We start from the raw sequence: 23475 nt of genomic DNA, 5'->3' as shown, positions 1-23475 counted from the left end.
CACTTAATGATTGTCGTAGGGGTCAAATAAGCAATGAAGAAGCAATATTAATAAAAATCTTAGGATATACGCAACAAGTTACAGTCATACCGTCAACATGGGAGGAAATGGGTGATAGGAATGATGAGAAAAACTAGTAGAATAGAAGTGCAGATTTAGTAGAAAGTCTGACAGTGTTGAGGGAATTATTTGTTTAGTAGAGTGATGGCGTTCGGAAAAAAAACTGTTCTTGTGTCTAGTTGTCTTGGTGTGCAGTGCTCTGTAGCGATGTTTTGAGGGTAGGAGTTGAAACAATTTGTGTCCAGGATGTGAGGGGTCAGTAAATATTTTCCCTGCCCTCTTTTTGACTCGTGCAGTATACAGGTCCTCAATGGAAGGCAGGTTGGCAGCAATTGTTTTTTCTGCAGTTCTGATTATCCTCTGAATAGCATTGGAGAAAAAAGAAGTGTTCATATTGGCCTCCGTTTCCACCTCCTTTTCTCCCTCCTGAATCACTCACTGGAACCATTATTTAAGGAAAAGACTTGGGGGTTTTTGTTTTTTTTTAGCCCAACCATAGATAAACAACCAAAATCTCTACTGACCTTTCTCCAGACTTTGATTGTGTAACTATCCTCTGTCTGGGGAGAAAGGAAAAATTCCACCGAAAAACCTTGGCGTTCGGTGGAGATGTTCTTGGTCCATTCCTCCAACTTGAGGAACACAGCCAAGCCTTGAGATCCTGGGATTCTACATGGATGTTTCTCAATGTCGGCAATTTTAGTTCTGGGACTTTATTTATTTATTTATATATTCAGTATTTATGCCGCCAAATTCTCTAGGGTAGTGATGGCGAACTGTTTTTTCCTTGGGTGCCAAACAATGTCGGTTGCCGGGACCTCGGGGAAGAGCCTTCTATGTGGTGGCTCCGACCCTTTGGAATCAACTGCCACCAGAGATCTGCACGATCTCCACACTACCATGGACCTAGAATTAGGCTGATGTTGTTTTTTATGTTATTACTGACTTTTATTATTAGATTTTTAACTGTTTCTATTATTGTTGTTTTTATTCCTATTGTTAGCCGCTCAGAGTCCGTTTGGAGCGAGCGGCACATAACTAACTAACTAATTATCTAACTAACTAACCAACTAACTAACTAAATAAATAAATAAATAAAAACGTGGGCATGCTATATCATGCATGCGCAAGTGCCCACATCCATAATTCAATGCCTGGGGAGGGCCAAAACAGCTTCCCACACCCCTTGGAGGCCCTCTGGAGGCCGGAAACGGCCTGTTTTCCAACTTCTGGTGGGCCCAGTAGGCTCGTGTTTCACCCTCCCCAGTCTCCAAAGGCTTCCCTGGAGCTGGGGGGGGGTTTAAAAACACCGTCCCCATCCCCCTGGAGGCTCTCTGGAAGCCAAAAATGCCCTCCCAGAGCCTCTGTGTGAGCCCAAAATCAGGTGGCTAGCACACACATGTACATTGGAGCTGAGCTAGGGCAACGGCTCGCGTGCCAGCAAATATGGCTCCGTGTGCCACCTTTGGCACCCGTGCCATAGGTTCGCCATCACTGCCCTAGGGGCTCTAGGCAGCTCACAACCAAAAATATAAAACATCCAAATAATACTAAAACTTCTAAAAACAGTTTAAAAATAAATTAAATACAATAGTTAAACATGGCATCGGACCGGAATATCTCCGGGACTGCCTTCTGCCGCAAGAATCCCAGCGGCCAATCAGGTCCCACAGAGTTGGCCTTCTCCGGGTCCCGTCGACTAAACAGTGCTGTTTGGCGGGACCCGGGGAAGAGACTTCTCTGTGGCGTCCCCGGCCCTCTGGAATCAACTCCCCCCTCAGAGATTCGAACTACCTCTACTCTTCCTGCCTTCCATAAGATGTTGAAGACCTATCTATGTTGCCAGGCAAGGGGGGAATAACTATCTTGTTCCCCCAGCACCACATTTTTTTCTGACTGTAATATATGAGAATGGTATGATTGTGTAGTAATGATTGTTTTTTTTTAATATTTATGGGTTTTAAATTGCTATTAGCTTATATTGGATTTGTACTTTGTATATTGTATTGCTGTTGTTGTGAGCCACCCCGAGTCTTCGGAGAGGGGCGGCATACAAATCTAACTTAAAAACTTAAACTTAAACCCATGCATACCACTTATGGCTGGGTCTTGATGGTTATCACCATCAGATCAATGGCCCCAGGCCTGCCGGAAAAACCAAGTCTTTACCGCTTTCCGGAAGGTCAGTAGGGTGGGGGTAGTCTAGATCTCAGGAGGTAACTGTCAGGATCAGGGCCTACCTGATGCAATATTCCAAATTACAGAGAGAAGAATTGTAATGACTTCAACCATGTAAAACTGCTTAGTCATGGCGAATATGCAGATTGTGATGCAATCTGATTGGCTGACAAAAGTATATACATGTAATGCACCCTTGCATAGGCGTGGCTTGGGGCTTGGCTTGAAGGTATTGCGGCTTAGTGGCTTGTGAATTAGTGTGGGTTGTGGTGGCTGAAGACTTGTCGCTGAATATTGTAACTGAGAACAGTACTGTAGATAAAAAATTGTGAATACAGTACTTTGTAGAGTAACTGCTAGAGAGATAGCTACAGTGTAAATAGTTAGTGTAGGTTTGCTACAAAAGAAGTAAATATTTTCCTATTTTCTGCAGTACGTGTGTCTTCAATTATCTTCAAGACAAGGGTTCCTGATATCCTGGTCTGAGGCAGGCTGCTTAGCTGCTTTGGCTATCTGGGTAGGCTAGCTTCTGCAAAACGTTACTCCAACAGTAACTGGTTCCAGAGAGTTGGAGTAGCCACAGAGAAGGCCCTCCTCCGCGGACCTGCCAGCCGACACTGTTTAGCTGACGGGACCCGAAGAAGACCAACTCTGTGGGCCCTTACCGGTTGTTGGGAGCTATGGGGTAGGATTGGAGGTCCACAAAGCTTAAAGTTGTCAATGAGGCATTAACAATATTCCTGATATACAATTGCAACTATGAAAGACGATATCTATATGTCTGTATAGGTCGTGTTTTGTTTTTTATTTCTGTTTGTTTTGTGGTATTTATGTTTTTTTTCTTAATGTAAATAATTAATAAAGATCATTTTAAAAAAAACAATCTTCCTGGCTTGCAGAATTTCTTTCATTGCTGCTCCCTCCGAAAAAATGTTTTTCAGCCCTAACAAGATGCTAACCATCTTATTTATTTATTTATTTATTTATTTATTTTTATTCATTTGTCCAAAACACAATACATATGGAAGAGAATAGACATGAAGTAATATATATATACAGTATATAAAGATAATATGTAAAAATAGAGAAGATGTATGAAAGGAAGAAAGAAAATATATATGATATATGAGATAAAGGAAAGAAAATTGGACAGGGGACGAAAGGCACACTAGTGCACTTATGTATGCCCCTTACTGACCTCTTAGGAACCTAGAGAGGTAAATCGTGGAGAGTCTAAGGGAGAAATATTGAGGGTTAGGGGTTGACACTATTGAGTCAGGTAATGAGTTCCATGCTTCGACAACTCGATTGTTAAAGTCATATTTTTTACAGTCAAGTTTGGAGCGGTTCATATTAAGTTTGAATCTGTTGCGTGCTCTTGTGTTGTTGCGGTTGAAGCTGAAGTAGTCATTGACCGGTAGGACGTTGCAGCATTCCTGGCTTGCAGGACTTTTTCATTGCTACTCTGAAAAAGTTTTTTTCCAGCCCTAATACTTTGCAGGCGTGTTTTCATTGCTACTCCCTCCAAAGATTTTTTTTCAGCCCTAACTAAGGGATAAAAAGATGACCAGGTGAAGCTGAAGTTGACCAGACTAAGGAGATTAGCCAGATGAATACCTGGCAAGCAGATCCCCCCCCCTGTTTTCGTCCCCCAAAACTAAGGTGTGTCTTACACTCCAAAAAATACGGTATTCTATCCTCCAAGAATTTTGACATTTGCAACTTTCCCAACCGGCTTCCAACAAACGAAGTCAATGGGGAGAAACCAGATTTACTTAATGAGCTCTTGAACTGCTTAACAACTGCAGTGATTTGTTTAATATCCATGGCAGAAAAAGTGATAAAATCAGCGTGACTCACCAAGCAAACTGCCTGGCCTAGCGACACAAATTCTGGTCCGAATTATAATCGTAAATCTAGGAGTATCTGTACTCAACAAGAGAGAGTCAATTGACTCTAATTGTAGCTTCAATTATTATTCATTCCCTTACATTTTTATGACTACACTTTGCAGATTGTCTCAATGCAAAGTGAGGTCGTTCTAAGAAAATGTTGTTTAGAAAGAAGAAATAAATTTTAGAAAAGCAAGTAGGATGCTTGGCTGCTTAGCTAGAGGTATAACAAGCAGGAAGAGGGAGATTGTGATCCCCTTATATAGAGCGCTGGTGAGACCACATTTGGAATACTGTGTTCAGTTCTGGAGACCTCACCTACAAAAAGATATTGACAAAATTGAACGGGTCCAAAGACGGGCTACAAGAATGGTGGAAGGTCTTAAGCATAAAACGTATCAGGAAAGACTTCATGAACTCAATCCGTATAGTCTGGAGGACAGAAGGAAAAGGGGGGACATGATCGAAACATTTAAATATGTTAAAGGGTTAAATAAGGTCCAGGAGGGAAGTGTTTTTAATAGGAAAGTGAACACAAGAACCAGGGGACACAATCTGAAGTTAGTTGGGGGAAAGATCAAAAGCAATATGAGAAAATATTATTTTACTGAAAGAGTAGTAGATCCTTGGAACAAACTTCCAGCAGACGTGGTTGGTAAATCCACAGTAACTGAATTTAAACATGCCTGGGATAAACATATATCCATTGTAAGATAAAATATAGGAAATAGTATAAGGGCAGACTAGATGGATCGTGAGGTCTTTTTCTGCCGTCAGTCTTCTATGTTTCTATACACCCAATAAATGTGCTTCAGAACTAATTTAGGGCAATGGACACAACTACTGTACTCAGGTACGCACATACATCATATCAAGCAGTAAGAATTTATATTTGCATTAATTAAAATCAATCCTTACTAACATGACTCAAATGTTATTTCTACAGTCACCCATTGGCCAATTTTAAAATAGACTTTAGTTATACTTTCAGATCAGTAAACATTCAAAAATCTGTTGGCATTAAACACTCATCCCCAACTATTAGAGTTCATTTCTGAAGTGGATGGACTTGATCGAAGTGTATAAAATCATGCATGGGATAGAAGAGGGGGACAGATAAAAATTATTTTCTCTACCACACAATACTAGGACAAGGGAACACTCCCTAAAGCTCATAGGTAAGAAAGTGAGGACAAATCAAGGGAAATATTTCTTCATCCAGAGGGTCGTTTGTTTATGGAATTACTACTGTACCGTCTGGAACCCATATCACATCTCAGACATCAACACCCTTGAAAATGTCCAAAGATATTTCACCAGAAGAGCCCTTCACTCCTCCACTCGAAACAGAATATCCTACGAAAATAGACTAACAATCCTGGGCCTAGAAAGCCTAGAACTACGGCGCCTAAAACACGATTTGAGTATTGCCCACAATACCCGTCAACGACTACTTCAGCTTCAATCGCAATAACACAAGAGCAAGCAACAGATTCAAACATAATACGAACCGCTCCAAACTTGACTGTAAAAAATACGATTTCAACAATCGAGTTATCGAAGCGTGGAACTCATTACCGGACTCAATTGTGTCAACCCCTAACCCCCAACACTTCTCCCTTAGACTCTCCACAATTGACCTCTCCAGGTTCCTAAGAGGCCAGTAAGGGGCGTACATAAGTGCACTGATGTGCCTTTCGTCCCCTGTCCAATTGTCTTTCCTTTCTTCCACCTACCTTATATATTCTCTTCCTTTCATATATCCTCTCCTCTAAGTTCACTTTCACCCTCATTTATATTATCACATGTCTATTTTTCTTCCTATGTATTTGTGTATTGGACAAATGAATGAATAAATAAATAAAATAAATAAATTCCCTTCCAGAAGAGGTCATGACAGCTGTCAGCCTTGATAGCTTCAAGGCAGGATTAGACAAATTCATGGATTCCAAGTGTATCGGTGGTTATTGAAACGGATGTCCAAGTGCTGCTTCTATGTTGGTTGAGGCAGGCAAGATTCCCTTGGGTACCGTTTGTTGTGGGTCAAGGGAAAAGGAGGGTTTTGCCTTCTCCTTCTGCTCAAGATCCCCATGGACAATTGGTGGACCACTGTGTGACACAGAATGCTGGACTCGATGGGCTTTGGCCTGATTCCGCATGGTTCTTATGTTCTTAAATTGATTATTACCCATGAAATAAATGAGCAAGTCACAGAGAAATAGAAGATTGAAAGAGCTCAATGGTAGAGAATAAATAATAATCGTCTCTTGCTCTGGCTACTATGCACACATGTTTTGAATTTTTAAAAGCAGTTCCAGTCATCTCCCATCCGTACCAAAACAAAGAGATGTCTCCCCAGATCGAAAACATTTGTGATACGTCTCGGAGCATTCCATTTCAACGTCTTTTATTTTTTATTTTTGCAAAACTCTCCCAAATTTACACCACAGTCAGATCACAGATGCCATTCACATAGTTTCCAGGTCTGGCTGTCCAGAAGGAGAAGCCAGCAGACATTTTGGTGTGGATTGAAATGTTCCAAATGAATAACAAAACTAAAAATAAAAAATTAAGCCCATAGAAGCTGAAATATTTAGGCAGGAGAAGCTCAGGTAATGTGGTTTACAAAGGGTCAAAACAAGAGATTAGCAATTGTTGTGATTCAGCTTGAGGCTCCTCAGGGACCGGCTGGATCTCTGCCGGATCCATGCCCAGAGGAGGAGGACAGTGACCAGGAGGGGGAGGACCAGGCAGACGGGGGAGAGGAACGTCAGGAAGAGGAGGAGGGAGAGCAGCCTGAGACCCCCGGGGGGGGGGGCTCACCCCAGCTAGTAGCCTGTATTCATTGGATGAAGACGCACAGGCTATAATAGACATGAGGCAGCGACGTGCAGCTCAAAGACGGGGCCAATTAGAAAGGTATTTCCATCCCTGAATTGGCAACAGCTGGGTTTGGGTGTGGTTCTCCTCAGCAGGGTGGAAAAGGCAGGCCCGCCCTTACAGTCTTGTGGAGAGTTATCAACTGGGAGTCCTGTGACCTTGCTTCGATTCTCGGCGTCTCTGATCTTGGCTTGTGGCCTAGAAGTCTGGAAGACTTGGGGGAGGCGTGGGTTTTATTATCTTCAGCGTTGTTTTTGCCAGCAAGAATCCTGTTTTATTGCCTGGCCTTCGTGAAACCTCTGTGAAGCTTCATAGTGTTCCTGTCTGTAAGAACAGTGTTTGTTACCTGTGTTTGCTTTGAATTATATAAACTGCCTTTGCTTTTTACCAGCGTGTCTGGCTACTCTTTTTGGTTGGTGTTGGCGTCTGGGGGGCCCCAGACAGAACAAGCAATAATGCTAATCTAATCCAATCAATACAGTGGAACCTCGACATACGAGCAGCTCTACTTACGAGCTACTCGAGATAAGAGCTGGGAGGGGAGCGACATTTTTGTTCGCCTCCCGAGCTCACATTCGGGATACGAGCGCCAAGGAGCTGTCTCCTGAAGCCGAACGCTAACTTCCGCGTTCGGCTTCAGGAGACAGCTCCTTGGCGCTCGTATCCCGCGTGTTTTAAAAGGTTGCAGCCGGCCTGGGGGGCTCGGGGGGGTGCTGGCAAGCCCCCCAGGCCGGCTGCAACCTTTTAAAACGCGCGCCGCTTCGCAGCTGTCTCCTGAAGCCGAACGCTAACTTCCGTGTTCGGCTTCAGGAGACAGCTGCGAAGCGGCGCGCGTGTTTTAAAACGTGGCAGCCGGCCTGGGGGGCTCGGGGGGGTGCTGGCAAGCCCCCCAGGCCGGCTGTGACGTTTTAAAACACGCGCGCCGCTTCGCAGCTGTCTCCTGAAGCCGAACGCTAACTTCCGCGTTCGGCGGCAGTGGTTTTTTTTGTTGTTGCACGGATTAATTGACTTTACATTGTTTCCTATGGGAAACAATGTTTCGTCATACGATCGTTCCGACTTACGAGCCTCCTTCCGGAACCAATTAGTCTCGTAAGTCGGGGTTCTACTGTAGTGGGTTGTAAATCCCGTCGCTACTGGTTTGCACATGCGCGACACTTCTGAGCATGCTCAGAAGCGTCCCAGGTGGCTGGGCGGAGCCTCCTTCTGCCATCACTACTGGTTCGCTGAACTGGGAGCAACTCTTTGCTGCATCCAGTACAATCCAATCCAATCCAATGATTTAGAAGTATAGGTAGAGCAAGCCTTTGAGAGAGCCCAGAGCTTTTCCTGAAGAGTATTTTCTGCTTCCGTAGGATGGTGGATTTTTTTTTAGTTTTGTTACCATCCCCTGAGCCTGATTTAGATTGAACGGCTAAATATCTTTTTCTTTTATGTACGCTGAGAGCATATGCACCAAGGCAAATTCCTTGCGTGTCCAATCAAACTTGACCAATAAAAATTCTATTCTATGTATTTATGTATTTGTATTTATTAGATTTGTATGCCGCCCCTCTCCGAAGACTCGGGGCGGCTAACAACAATAAAAAAGACAATGTGAACAAATCTAATATTAAAAATAATCTAAAAAACCCCAATTTAAAAAAACCACTCATACATACAAGCATACCATGTATAAATTCTATAAGCCTAGGGGGAAGGGAAAATCTCAATTCCCCCATGCCTGACGACAGAGGTGGGTTATAAGGAGCTTGCGAAAGGCAAGGAGGGTGGGGGCAACTCTGATATCTGGGGGGAGCTGGTTCCAGAGGGTTGGGGTCACCACAAAGAAGGCTCTTCTCCTGGGTCCCGCCAAACGACATTGTTTAGTCGACGGGATCCGGAGAAGGCCAACTCTGTGGGACCTAACCGGTCGCTGGGATTCGTGCGGCAGAAGGCGGTCCCGGAGATATTCTATTCTATTCTATTCTATTCTGCTCAAAAAAATAAAGGAAACACTCGAAGAACGCATCCTAGATCTGAATGAATGAAATATCCTCATTGAATACTTTGTTCGGTTCAGAGTTGAATGTGCTGGCAACATGTGAAATTGATTGTCCTTCAATGTTGCTTCCAGAGTGGACAGTTTCATTTCACTGAAGTTTGATTTACTTGGAGTTATATTGTGTTGTTTAAGTGTTCCCTTTATTCTGTTTGAGCAGTAGATTTCCTTCTTTTTTTCGCAAATGGTGGTCTCAAGCTATAACCAACCCTTGGTTACTAATGTATTATAATGGATTGGCTTAGATCAGTGATGGCGAACCAATGGCACGGGTGCCACAGGTGGCACGCGGAGCCATATCTGCTGGCACGCAAGCCGTTGCCCTAGCTCAGCTCCAACGTGCATGTGTGTGCCAGCCAGCTGATTTTTGACTCGTACAGAGGCTCTTGGAGGGCGTTTTTGGCTTCCGGAGAGCCTCCAGGGAGGCACCAGAGGATAAAAAGATTTGCCATCACTGGCTTAAACCTTAGACAGAAATCTCAAGGCAGAACGGGGGTTTGGAAACCGTTAAGAGACGTGAGCAAAATAGGACCAGATCGGGATAAATTCCTTTGAACTTGGAAGGAATGGAAACGGACTCAGAGAAAGCCAAGAGGAATTCCTGAGACATCTTTTTCTCAGTCTGTCTGAGCTGAGATTATAGAGCCGGGGTGCGCAGTGGTTAGAGTGTAGCATTACAGGCTACTTCAGCTAACTGCTAACTGTAGTTCAGCAGTTCCAATCTCACCAACGGCTCAAGGTTGACTCAGCCTTCCGTCCTTCCGAGGTGGGTAAAACGAGGACCCAGATTGTTGGGGGTAATTTGCTGATTCTGTAAAACTGCTTAGAGAGGGCTGTAAAAGCACTATGAAGCGATAGAAACATAGAAGACTGACGGCAGAAAAAGACCTCATGGTCTATCTAGTCTGCCCTTATACTATTTTCTGTATTTTATCTTAGGATGGATACTGTATATGTTTATCCCAGGCATGTTTAAATTCAGTTACTGTGGATTTACCAACCACGTCTGCTGGAAGTTTGTTCCAAGGATCTACTACTCTTTCAATAAAATAATATTTTCTCATGTTGCTTTTGATCTTTCCCCCAACTAACTTCAGATTGTGCCCCCTTGTTCTTGTGTTCACTTTCCTATTAAAAACACTTCCCTCCTGGACCTTATTTAACCCTTTAACATATTTAAATGTTTCAATCATGTCCCCCCCTTTTCCCTTCTGTCCTCCAGACTATACAGATTGAGTTCATTAAGCCTTTCCTGATAGGTTTTATGCTTAAGACCTTCCACCATTCTTGTAGCCCGTCTTTGGACCCGTTCAATTTTGTCAATATCTTTTTGTAGGTGAGGTCTCCAGAACTGAACACAGTATTCCAAATGTGGTCTCACCAGTGCTCTATACAGCGGGATCACAATCACCCTCTTCCTGCTTGTTATACCTCTAGCTATGCAGCCAAGCATCCTACTTGCTTTCCCTACCACCTGACTGCAATGTTCACCCATTTTGAGACTGTCAGAAATCACTACCCCTAAATCCTTCTCTTCTGAAGTTTTTGCTAACACAGAACTGCCAATACAATACTCAGATTGAGGATTCCTTTTCCCCAAGTGCATTATTTTACAATTGGAAACATTAAACTGCAGTTTCCATTGCTTTGACCATTTATCTAGTAAAGCTAAATCATTTGCCATATTACAGACGCCTCCAGGAATATCAACCCTATTGCACACTTTAGAGTCATCGGCAAATAGGCAAACCTTCCCTACCAGACCTTCCCCTATGTCACTCACAAACATATTAAAAAGAATAGGACCCAGAACAGTCCCTAGTGGCACACCGCTTGTAACCTGTCTCTGCTTAGAATACTCGCCATTAACAATAACTCTCTGATGTCTATGCTTTATCCAGCTGCAAATCCATTGAACTATCCAGGGATTAAGTCTATCCAGGGATATATAAGTCAAAATGTTATTGCTAAATGCTATTTTCCCAATGGAGAGAAGAAAAATCCATGGTCATAAAGATTCAGAAGAGGAAAAAAGATTGAATATATTAAAGTCATCACGGATGGTATAGAAGGAGGTCATCTCAATTCTCAAAAACTTAAGGCCTTCTCAATCATGCAGCTGAAAGTCTTATCACAAAAGGAAAGGAAGTTCTACCAGACAGGAACCTCAAATCTTCTGCCCAGGTCCGGTTTGAATATGGCTTGGGTCTGCGGGCAGAAACATGGATTTCTAAGAAAAGGTGACACGTAATTTAGCCAAGGTCCGCTGGCTGAGGAATTCTGGGAGTTGAAGTCCACGAGGCTCAAATTGGCCGACTTTGGAGTCCCCTGAGCTACAAGATATGGAAAAAGAACCCCAACCCCATAAATCTCTTTTGAAGGACAAAACAGGCTGTTCTCCAGAACTTATGGAAGTCATTAGTTTTTTTTCTTGTGGACTGCAGAGAGATACTGACAAGGCTTTGGCAAGTCTCTTTCGTTCATCCTAGCTCAGTTATACTTCATTTACCCTGTTCGATCCCTCCCTCAGGAACCCACGAAGTTTGTTTTGAATCATTCCGGCATCACATCTGACATTACTCCTGAGTTTCTCAAATAATAACACAATTCAACCTTGAGATGGTCCCAGCAGAATTTTTTTTTTAAAAAAAAACCCATTAATGCTGAGTTGAGAGGAAAGGGGACTGAACGCGATGTGCTTTTGAAATATTTTCGATAAAACTGCCCACTTCTCCAGGGGATTGAGACATGGCTTTACTTTTTATTCTATATTTTAAAAAATCTTTATTATACTGTATTTATTTATTTATTTTGTCCAATACACAATGAGGGTTTTAGTGGGTATATATCTATATACAGACTCAAACTCAACCCTGATAAGACGGAGTGGCTGTGGGTTTTGCCTCCCAAGGACAATCCCACCTGTCCGTCCATCACCCTGGGGGGGAGAATTATTGACCCCCTCAGAGAGGGTCCGCAACTTGGGCGTCCTCCTCGATCCACAGCTCACATTAGAGAAACATCTTTCAGCTGTGGCGAGGGGGGCGTTTGCCCAGGTTCGCCTGGTGCACCAGTTGCGGCCCTATTTGGACCGGGACTCACTGCTCACAGTCACTCATGCCCTCATCACCTCGAGGTTCGACTACTGTAACGCTCTCTACATGGGGCTACCTTTGAAAAGTGTTCGGAAACTTCAGATCGTGCAGAATGCAGCTGCGAGAGCAATCATGGGCTTCCCTAGGTATGCCCATGTTACTCCAACAATCCGCAGTCTGCATTGGTTGCCGATCAATTTCCGGTCACAATTCAAAGTGTTGGTTATGACCTTTAAAGCCCTTCATGGCATTGAACCAGAATATCTCTGAGACCACCTTCTGCTGCACGAATCCCAGCGACCGATTAGGTCCCACAGAGTGGGCCTTCTCCGGGTCCCGTCAACTAAACAATGTCGGTTGGCGGGCCCCAGGGGAAGAGCCTTCTCTGTGGTGACTCTCTGGAACCAGCTCCCCCCAGAGATTAGAACTGCCCCTACCCTCCCTGCCTTTCGTAAACTCCTTAAAACCCACCTTTGTCGTCAGGCATGGGGGAACTGAAATATCTCCCCTGGGCCTATACAATTTATGTATGGTATGCTTGTATGTAAGTCTGCCTAATAATGGGGTTTTAAAAAATATCTTAAATTGTAAATTATTAGATTTGTCATGAACTGTTTTTATTGTGTTGTGAGCCGCCCCGAATCTACGGAAAGGGGCGGCATACAAATCTAATAAACATAAACAACATAAACATAAACATACACATAGTAAAATACATGATGAAGGTTATAGAGAGATACTCATAGTAAAATATATCTAAGAAAGAATAGAAAAGAAGATATAGGAATAGAACATGTCAATGAAAGAATAGAAGAAGAGATATAGGAATAGAAGAAAGGTATAGGAGATATAGGAGAGCAATAGGACAGGGGACGGAAGGCATCCAGTGCACTTGTATTCGCCCCTACTAACACTTGCCTGACCCTACTAACTCTAGGCCGATTAGTGTCCAGAATATAAGTGGCAAGTTATATGCTGGTCAGGTTCTGGTGGGAACAGTTATATGAGAAGGATGGGAGGCCAAGTAGAAATCATATAGAATGGTGGTTGGGTACGGGAAGATGGCTACAAATAAATGCAATATGTAAATATCTGAATGAAAGGGAGAATAAAGAAGCACTATTTAGGGAGGAGATAGAGTTAGAGAAAATAATAGGAGGAAAAAGTGAGGGTACCAAGGCGCAAGCAAGTAATATATATAAGATGTCTGTGCAGTCCGGACTTCAACTCCCAAGTAATATATATAAGATGTTTGTGCAGTCTGGACTTCAACTCCCAGAATTCCCCAGCCAGCACTACTTTGGAGAATAGAAACATAGAAGACTGACGGCAGAAAAAGACCTCATGGTCCATCTAGTCTGCCCTTATACTATTTCCTGTATTTTATCTTACAATGGATATATGTTTATCCCAGGCATGTTTAAATTCAGTTACTGTGGATTTACCAACCACCTCTGCTGGAGGTTTGTTCCAAGGATCTACTACTCTTTCAGTGAAATAATATTTTCTCACGTTGCTTTTGACCTTTCCCCCAACTAACTTCAGATTGTGTCCCCTTGTTCTTGTGTTCACTTTCCTATTAAAAACACTTCCCTCCTGAACCTTATTTAACCCTTAAACATATTTAAATGTTTCAATCATGTCCCCCCTTTCCCTTCTGTCCTCCAGACTATATAGATTGACTTCATGAAGTCTTTCCTGATAGGTTTTATGCTTAAGACCTTCCACCATTCTTGTAGCCCGTCTTTGGACCCGTTCAATTTTGTCAATATCTTTTTGTAGGTGAGGTCTCCAGAACTGAACACAGTATTCCAAATGAGGTCTCACCAGCGCTCTATATAAGGGGATCACAATCTCCCTCTTCCTGCTTGTTATACCTCTAGCTATGCAGCCAAGCAGAATAGGCTGACTCCTTCTTTGTGGCAACCTCTGAGATACTGGAAGACTGCTATCATGTCTCCCCTGGTCCTCCTTTTCATTAAACTAAACCTACCCAATTCCTGCAACTGTTCTTCATATTTTTTTTATCCTCCAGTCCCAACATCATCTTTGCTGCTCTTCTCTGCACTCTTTCTAGAGTCTGGACATCAGCATTTAATAAACCAGACTGTTTTCTCTCTCCCCCCCTCTTTCTTTGTCCTCTGTGCCCCTAAAATACTTTGCCCTATATTTGCAATAGCTCAGCCTGGAGAAATCTTTGCACCTTCTCTACTCTGTGCCTTTTTGTACGGCTCGCTAACCTTTGAACTCAAACATTTTAAGTGTTTGTCATCAACTTGCTGAGATAAGGGTATTCAGCCCTCCAGAGATAAGAGCCAAAGAAAGACTGTACACATGGGTCAGGCCATGTGATTTTGTTAATCTGTGCCTTTAAAAAATTATTCAAGGGAAGAGTGGCAAGCTGCCCTGATCGAATAGGCTCCTGCCTTCAAGGCATTCGAAGGAGGAAATGAAATGTTAATGTTGTTTAATTTCTTACAGCCTTGTAACCTACGCAGTGTTTGGGTAATAGCTGGCTCTTTTACATACCAACCTTGGGCTGAAAAGATAACAGTTGTTGACACTGTACTTTGTTTTTATCCCTTCCATTAATGTAAAAAGAGAGGCACTAGAATTGACATTTAAAAACAACTGCTTAGCAGTTAGCACAATCTGAAGAGAGGCAAGGAGAATTTTTTCTTCATTTCTTAATCGTTCTCCCAATGGTTTTTTTTAATATAAAGTGAACATAATTGCACAAAGCTGGGGGGGAGGCCCTTTTTTGAGCAAAATAAATAAATAAGCATTAATTTTTTCATTTCATTTCATTTGTTTATGATCAGGAATGTTCATATTACTATACCAATGCAAAAGGTATTCAGAAAATTTGGAACTTGCAGCCTAATCTATATATAAAGTGAACATAATTGTGCATAGCCGAAGGGGAGGGGGCTTTTCTGAGCAAAATAAACAAATCAGCATTAATTTTTTTCATTTCATTTTTCATTTGTTTATGATCAGGAATGTTCAAATTAGTATACCAATGCAAAAGGTATTCAAAAAACCCACGTTCAGTAGCTAAAATCAACTTTTTTTTAGTCTGGGTCTAAAAGGACCCGGAACAGTACAAGTACAGTAATACCTCGTCTTACGAACCTAATTGGTTCCAGGGGGAGGTTCGTAAGACGAAAAGTTCGTAAGACGAACCCGGAAGTTTGGCAAAAGTCCGGCGTTCGGGAGGCCGCTGGGAAGCCCCGCCGCCCGGCTGTCACCTTTTAAAACAGCCGGGGGGCTTCTCGGCAGCCTCCCGAACGCCGAACCCAGAAGTTCGGGTTTGGCGTTCGGGTTCAGGAGGACGCTGGGAAGCCCCCCGGCTGTTTTAAAAGGTGACAGCCAGGCGGCGGGGCTTCCCAGTGGCCTCCTGAACCCGAACCTTTGCCGAACTTCCGGGTTTGGTGTTCGGGAGGCCGCTGGGAAGCCCCGCCACCCGGCTGTCACCTTTTAAAACAGCTGGGGGGCTTCTCGGCGGCCTCCCGAATGCCGAACCTGGAAGTTCGGGTTTGGCGTTCGGGTTCAGGAGGACGCTGGGAAGCCTCCCGGCTGTTTCAAAAAGCGACAGTCAGGTGGCGGGGCTTCTCGGCGGTGGTGGGTTCGTAAGAAGAAAAAAGTTCGTAAGAAGAGGCAAAAATTTTCTGAACCCCGGGTTCCTATCTCGGGTTGTTCGTAAGATGACCGGTTCGTATCATGAGGTACCACTGTATATAGTCATTGCACCCAGCAAAAACTAAACAACCAAAACAACAACAACACCCTTAGAAAGAACCCCTCAAATGAGACAAAGTCATGTAATTTTAAGTTTCAGATATCCAGGGAAATTTTTTTACAGGATCTCAAACTTTGTTTTGGGTCTAAAAAGATCTGAGCAGTACCGCAGGGTTAAGCGCATTTATCTGATTTATGGATTCTTGATTTGTATGTAGATGTTTTGTATACGTTAAGGTATGTTTATTGATATTAGTGTATATAATTGCAGGAGTAATGCATATTATTTTATAATCTGCTGGTTGGTGTTCATTATTTTCTGTGTATATAGCAGCTAAGATAAATTTGTATAGTACAGTATTTCTATCGATTAGTGATGTGATTTTATGTTTTACGTTTCCTATGCATGAGGGGGGGCTGTTTGGTTTGGGTTTTCTTTTAGATTTTGCATGTATCTTTTCTGCTTCAACCAATTGTACCCTTTTCCCCAGGCACTATAAAAATCAGATGTCATGAAACGGCTTGTAACTGTTGCTACATAGAAGAAATAATCCACTTATGACATTGTATGTGCAGTATATGATTATGTTTATAAAGAAGTTAATGAATCCAGCTGAATCAGTTATCTGTGTGTGTTTCTGGTTTTGGTTTACGCAACAAACTCTGACACCCATCCTTTCCATTTTCTTTCTGAACTACCCTAACAGCCCACATTTGCTAACATTAGCATTTTCTTCAAATTGAAAAGAGAAAAGAGAGGACACGCCTTGGCAAAACAATGTCGGTGCCAGAGGTTATGCACGCTCATTCTTTGGAAGGACCTGTGCAATGACATGTGTACCTGCTCAGGTGTTCAGCCGTGAATCATACCTGCAAGCAAGTGAACATTGCTGAAGCTTTTCTCCAATTTTCTCAGCAGGAGGCTCAAGAAGGAATCGGAAGGGACAGTAGCCAGATCTGTTGAGTTTTGATCATACACCACAACTTCCTGACTGCCGTCGATTTCAACCTAAGACAAGTCATGGAGAAAATGCAAGAAATTTAGTTTTATTTTTTCTTTAAAAATCTTTATTAAATATATACATTACAAAGTAGAAATTTAGTTTTCAATTTAGTCCAAATTTTAGTTTTCTGTTATGGTTCTTTTGGATGACACCAAAATTGTATGCATTTTCAAACAGCATCGGACCAGAATATCTCCGGGACCGCCTTCTGCCGCATGAATCCCAGCGACCGATTAGGTCCCACAGAGTCGGCCTTCTCCGGGTCCCGTCGACGAAACAATGTCGTCTGGCAGGACCCAGGGGAAGAGCCTTCTCTGTGGCGGCCCCAACCCTCTGGAATCAACTCCCCCTGGAGATCAGGATTGCCCCCACCCTCCTTGCCTTTCGTAAGCTCCTTAAAACCCACCTCTGCCGTCAGGCATGGGGAAATTGATTCCCTTGGGCCATTCCGTTTTATGCATGGTTTGTCTGGGATGTATGACTGTTTTTATATTAAGGGTTTTAAACTGTTTTTAATCATTGGATTTGTACTGTGTTTTGTTGTTGTGAGCCGCTCCGAGTCTCTGGAGAGGGGCGGCATACAAATCTAATTAATAATAATAATAATAATAATAATAATAATAATAATAATAGCAACAACAACAATAGCAATAGCACTTAGAATTATATACCACTTTAAAGTGCTTTCTTAACAGTTTACAGAGTCAACCTATTGCTCCCAACTATCTCAGTCCTCATTTTACCGACCTCAGAAGGATAGAGTTTCCTTGAGTTTTTGGTGAAGGACGGCATACAGATCTAATAAATAATAAAAAATAATAATAATAATAGAAAGCTGGGCCAACCTTGAGCCGGTCAGGATCAAACTCCTGACAGTGGGCAGAGTTAGTCTGCAATACTGCATTTCTGGTTTCTTTCTCAGTACAGAAAAAAGTGTTAAGGAGGGAATATTAAAAGGCCTTTTGGATAGGGTTTTAGCACCAGGAACGCAGCAAAGATATATGGTCTCAAACTTGCATTATCTTGCAGAGATTTAACTGGAAAGCTGGCCAGTTCTTACCCTTTCGCTTTTGAGAATTGGATTACCTAATAACTGAAATGTATAATCATTGCTGGCATCAGCACAAAATTGTTCCATGTTTCCAGGCATTTAAAAGGAGAGAAAACAATATTTCTTATCAACAATGTTTTATTGCAAGTTAATGTTGGCAATTTCGTGCTGCGTTGGTTATTACTACGAAACTGGGCTGTTTTCAGGACAGGATCATAAAATGATGTGATTTCTTTGCCTCGTGGGTAAAAAAGTGGCTGAGGCCACTAGACCACTGTTTTTTATTTATTTTATTTATTTTATTTATTTTATTTATTTTACTTATTTTACTTATTTTATTTATTTATTTTATTTATTTTATTTATTTTATTTATTTTATTTATTTTATTTATTTTATTTATTTTATTTATTTTATTTATTTTATTTATTTTATTTATTTATTTTATTTATTTTATTTATTTATTTTATTAAGTCCAATACACAATGAGGGTTTTAGTGGGTATATATATCTATATACACATAGTAAAATACATGATGAAGGTTATAGAGGAGATACTCATAGTAAAATATATCTAAGAAAGAATAGAAAAGAAGGTATAGGAATAGAACATATCAATGAAAGAATAGAAGAAGAGATATAGGAATAGAAGAAAGGTATAGGAGATATAGGAGAGCAATAGGACAGGGGGCGGAAGGCACTCTAGTGCACTTGTACTCGCCCCTTATGACCTCTTAGGAATCTGGATAGGTCAACCATGGATAATCTAAGGGTAAAGTGTTGGGGGTTTGGGGATGACACTATGGAGTCCGGTAATGAGTTCCACGCTTCGAAAACTCGGTTACTGAAGTCATATTTTTTACAGTCAAGTTTGGAGCGGTTAATATTAAGTTGTGTGCTCTTGTGTTGTTGTGGTTGAAGGTGAAGTAGCCGCTGACAGGCAGGACGTTGCAGCATGTGAGAGTGCCGAATGACACATTCCTCCAAGTGCAAAAGGAGTACAGATCCTGGGTTTACTGCAATGGGCAAATTTAGTCATTGAATTCTTTGGGGAGCAGTAAAAGTGTGGGAGAAGGACAGGCAGGGCCTGGAGGTAGAGTCAAGGGAGCAATCAGCCTGGAGTTGTTATGTTGCTACAAGCAGCCTAAGTCCAGCCCCTCTTGAATTCCGTTGACTCTTAACTAGCACCAGTTTACTGCTGTTAGTTGACTACATTCTTGCATTCAGCATTTTACAATAAATCAGTTTGACTGGAATGTAACCGGATTCTTAAAGCTTGATAAATGCTTTCTGTATACAAGTGGCCCTTTCTCTTATTTTTTTTATTTTTTTTAAATTTATAACATAAATGATAAAACGAACAAACAAATAAACAGATTAACAAAACAGTAAATATGACACAACAGTAAATAAAACAAACAAAACATGTAAGTACAACATTTGGGGGGGGGGAAAGAAGTTTTCCCACTCTTTTAGAGTACAGTGTTCCCTCGATTTTTGCCAATTCAAACTTCGCGAATAGCCTATACCACGGTTTTTCAAAAAATATTAATTAAAAAATACTTTGCGGGTTTTTTTCTACACCACGGTTTTTCCTGCCCGATGACATCATAAGTCATCACCAAACTAATAATTTTTGCAAATAAATAACAAAAAAAATAATTATTGTTAATAAATAATTATGTTTATAAATATCAGGATCACTAAGTGTCTTATTCAATGGTGAGTACCAGTAATAATGGTGAGTAAATGGTTGTTAAGGGAATGGGAAATGGTAATTTAGGGTTTTAAAGTGTTAAGGGATGGCTTGTGATACTGTCCATAGCCAAAAATGGTGTACAGTGTTCCCTCGCTTTTCGCGGGGGATGCGTTCCGAGACCGCCCACGAAAGTCAAATTTCCGCGAAGTAAAGATTCGGAAGTAAATACACTATTTTTGGCTATGAACAGTATCACAAGACTTCCCTTAACACTTTAAACCCCTAAATTGCAATTTTCCCTTCCCTTAGCAACCATTCAGATTATTACTCACCATGTTTATTTATTAAAGTTTATTAAAAAAATATTTATTAAAGGCAGACGAAAGTTTGGCGATGACATATGATGTCATCGGGTGGAAAAAACGGTGGTATAGGGAAAAAACCCGCAAAGTATTTTTTAATTAATATTTTTGAAAAACCGTGGTATAGACGTTCCGCGAAGTTCGAACCCGCGAAAATCAAGGGAACACTGTATTTACTTCCGCATCTCTACTTCGCGGAAATTCGACTTTCGCAGGTGGTCTCGGAACGCATCCCCCGCGAAAATCGAGGGAACACGGTATTCGATCAGAGAATTTTCCCTCATCGCTAAGTATTATTTTACTAACATATTGCTTTGCTTTGCTTATATTTTAATCTGTTGTCTGAAAGTTTATAATTTGTTTATTACACCATTGTTCTTTGCTCTAGCCAGTTGTAGAGGTTTCCCTATATTTTATAATAATCTGACTCTATAAGATTATAGTATAAGGGCAGACTAGATGGACCAGGAGGTCTTTTTCTGCCATCAGTCTTCTATGTTTCTATGTTTCCCCTCTAATTTTTTAGACATCCTGTCCATCTCTGCACACTCCAACACTTTTTTGATTATTATACTTCCTTCCAGTGTTTTATAGGATTTCCATTGCTGTGCGTAGGCTATCCTAGCAGCTGTCAATATATGAATGGCTAAATATCTTACCTCTTTTTAATTTTTTTTTAGTAAAAATGCGCAATAAATCCAATTCTGAATGTATATTTGCAGAACATAATTTGATAATTGTGAAACACTAAAAATGAAGCAGAATCTTCTTTACTGTTTGGCAACGAAGCGGTGGAAGTGATGTGCCGGTTCCTGGAGGATGTTGGGGCCTGGATGAGTGTCAACAAACTCAGGCTCAACCCAGACAAGACGGAGTGGCTGTGGGTCTTACCTCCCAAGGACAATTCCGTCTGTCTGTCCATTACCCTAGGGGGAGAATCACTGGCCCCCTCAGAGAAGGTTCGCAACTTGGGCGTCCTCCTCGACCCACAGATCACACTAGAGAAACATCTTTCAGCTGTGGCAAGGGGGGCGTTTGCCCAGGTTCACCTTGTGCACCAGTTGCGACCCTACTTGGACCGGGAGTCACTGCTCACAGTCACTCATGCCCTCATCACCTCGAGATTCGACTACTGTAATGCTCTCTACATGGGGCTACCTTTGAAAAATGTTCGGAAACTTCAGATCGTGCAGAATGCAGCTGCGAGAGCAATTATGGGCTTTCCCAAATATGCCCATGTTACACCAACACTCCGCAGTCTGCATTGGTTGCCGATCAGTTTCCGATCACAATTCAAAGTGTTGGATATGACCTATAAAGCCCTTCATGGCACCGGACCAGATTATCTCAGGGACTGCCTTCTGCTGCACGAATCCCAGCGACCAGTTAGGTCCCACAGAGTGGATCTTCTCCGGGTGCCGTCAACTAAAGAATGTCGCTTGGCGGGATCCAGGGGAAGAGCCTTCTCTGTGGCGGCCCCGGCCCTCTGGAACCAACTCCCCCCAAAGATTAGAATTGCCCCCACCCTCCTTGCCTTTCGTAAGCTGCTTAAAACCCACCTCTGCCATCAGGCATGGGGGAATTGAGACCCTCTTCCCCCTAGGCCTTTACAATTCTATGCATGGTATGTATGTATATATGTTTGGTGTTTTTAAAAAAAAATATTAATGGGTTTTTAATTATTTCTAACATCAGACTACTATTGTACACTGCTTTATTGTTGCTGTTAGCTGCCCCGAGTCTCCGGAGAGGGGCGGCATACAAATCCAGTCAATCCATCCATACATACATACATACATACCGTGTTTCCCCGAAGGTAAGACAGTGTCTTACTTTCTTTTTATCCCCAAAAGCCCCACTATGTCTTACTTTCGGGGTATGTCTTATATTGGAAAAAAATTGTCGAATTTTTTGTTTTAACCATAAAATTAACATTTAGACGCGGTGACGTATGGAGGGGGGGCGGCGCGGAAGTGGGCAGGAGGCGGCGCTAATTAAGATCAGAGGGAGGTGGCAGATGCGGTGACGTATGGAGAGGGGGACGGTGCTGACGTGGGCAGGAGGCGGCGCGCAGCTAGATGAGAGGGAGGCGGCAATACCCCCATGTTTCCCCGAAAGTAAGACATATGTCTTACTTTCGGGGTACGGCTTATATTAGCCGACTCCCCTGAAACCCCCGATACGTCTTACAATCGGGGGTGTCTTACTATCGGGGAAACAGGGTACATACATACATACATACATACATACATACATACCAGAATGGTGCAAAGATGCTGGATGGTTGAGGTTGACATTGGTTTTAATTTATGCCTTTTGTTCGTTTTCTACTGTTTTGAATTTTGGCTTCTACTAAAAGTTAGCTATTTCAAGCGCACAATTCAACAGAAGAATGGAGGCGGGGTTTTTTTTTTTTTGCAAGTGTAATGAATTAATTAAATGAAAAAAAGGCCTCCGAATTTTCACACTGTGCTAAATCTGCCAATTGTTAGGCTTTGCCTCATCTTGACGTGTAAACCAAATCACCGTGGTTTGACGGCCAAGTGATGTATGGTCTCATTACAAATGATGACTCATTCAGACAATCGCAGCCAAAACATAATCGGGGGTTAAAATAAAAGCCCACTCGTTCTTTGAAGGCCTGATTTGCTAAGCTCGCCAGAAAGCCTGGAATGGGGATTTCATGCGCTCCGAGACAAATTTCCCTGACTCCGTTGAAGACTGGCATCCACAAGCATCCTCGCTTTAGCGAGGGGTCAAGTGAGAGCAACTGCGTCACTGTGGCTTTTCTACCGGACGCTCATGTTTGTATCAGCATGGCCACAAGTTGCGATCCGCTTAACCCGAGTTGAACCTTTTTTTTTTTTTTATGACAAAAGATGGCTAAACCTTGCGGCTATTTCAGTTCATGAAACATCAAACTCTTCCTCCCAAGAGTGTTTATTTTACTTTTTCCCCTGTCGCCACATTTTCAAGGACTGAGAGCAAATTGTGTTTGTTTGTCTGTTTGTTGATTTATTGGCGTTGTGGTTAGCTCTGGCCCAGCTCCTGCCCCAAGGACTGTGGATGTGGGGGAGACATCCACATGCTGCAGGCCTGTTTTGCCCCCGGTGGAATCTGCTGATGAAGGCTCCTCTGACCAAGAAGACATGAGTGACAGGGAGGAGGAGAGTGGGGCAGACAGCTCAGAAGGAGATCAATTATCTAGCTCCTCCTTGGATTCAGAACAAGAGTTAATGATACAGCTACACATGCGGAGAGCGATGCATAGGCAGCAACAACTGAGAGATTATTATCAAAGAAAATGAGGCCACCTGTGGTTGGGTGGGGCTGTGGTAATTAGTGAGGCTGCTATAAATAGCAGCCTGTGGGTTTGGCCATTGTGGAGGATTATCTGATCGTTGTGTTTCGTGACTGCTTTACTGACTTTGACCTTTTGTGTGCTGATTTTTCCCCATTTTGAAACTAAACCAG

General features: G+C 42.3%; 2 protein-coding genes across 3 annotated transcripts in view; one reads left to right on the top strand and one right to left on the bottom strand.

Annotated features, from left to right (window-relative positions):
• Nucleotides 1–17412, top strand: part of BORCS5 (BLOC-1 related complex subunit 5) — an 82166-nt gene extending 64754 nt beyond the window's left edge. Inside the window, exon 5 of the transcript XR_011559441.1 lies at nucleotides 16595–17412. The gene's annotated coding sequence lies outside the window, so the exon portion shown is untranslated. The remainder of the gene's footprint in view (nucleotides 1–16594) is intronic.
• Nucleotides 1–23475, bottom strand: part of DUSP16 (dual specificity phosphatase 16) — a 78058-nt gene that overhangs the window by 13308 nt on the left and 41275 nt on the right. For both annotated transcript variants that reach the window (XM_070755246.1, XM_070755247.1), the window contains exon 3: nucleotides 16758–16896. In XM_070755246.1, coding sequence (XP_070611347.1) covers nucleotides 16758–16896 — 139 coding nt within the window. The remainder of the gene's footprint in view (nucleotides 1–16757; nucleotides 16897–23475) is intronic.

Source organism: Erythrolamprus reginae, chromosome 6 (assembly GCF_031021105.1).
Source record: "Erythrolamprus reginae isolate rEryReg1 chromosome 6, rEryReg1.hap1, whole genome shotgun sequence".
Taxonomy (NCBI): Eukaryota; Metazoa; Chordata; class Lepidosauria; order Squamata; family Dipsadidae; genus Erythrolamprus; species Erythrolamprus reginae.
The sequence above is the reverse complement of the archived record's forward strand: the minus strand, read 5'-3'. Positions and strand labels throughout refer to the sequence as shown.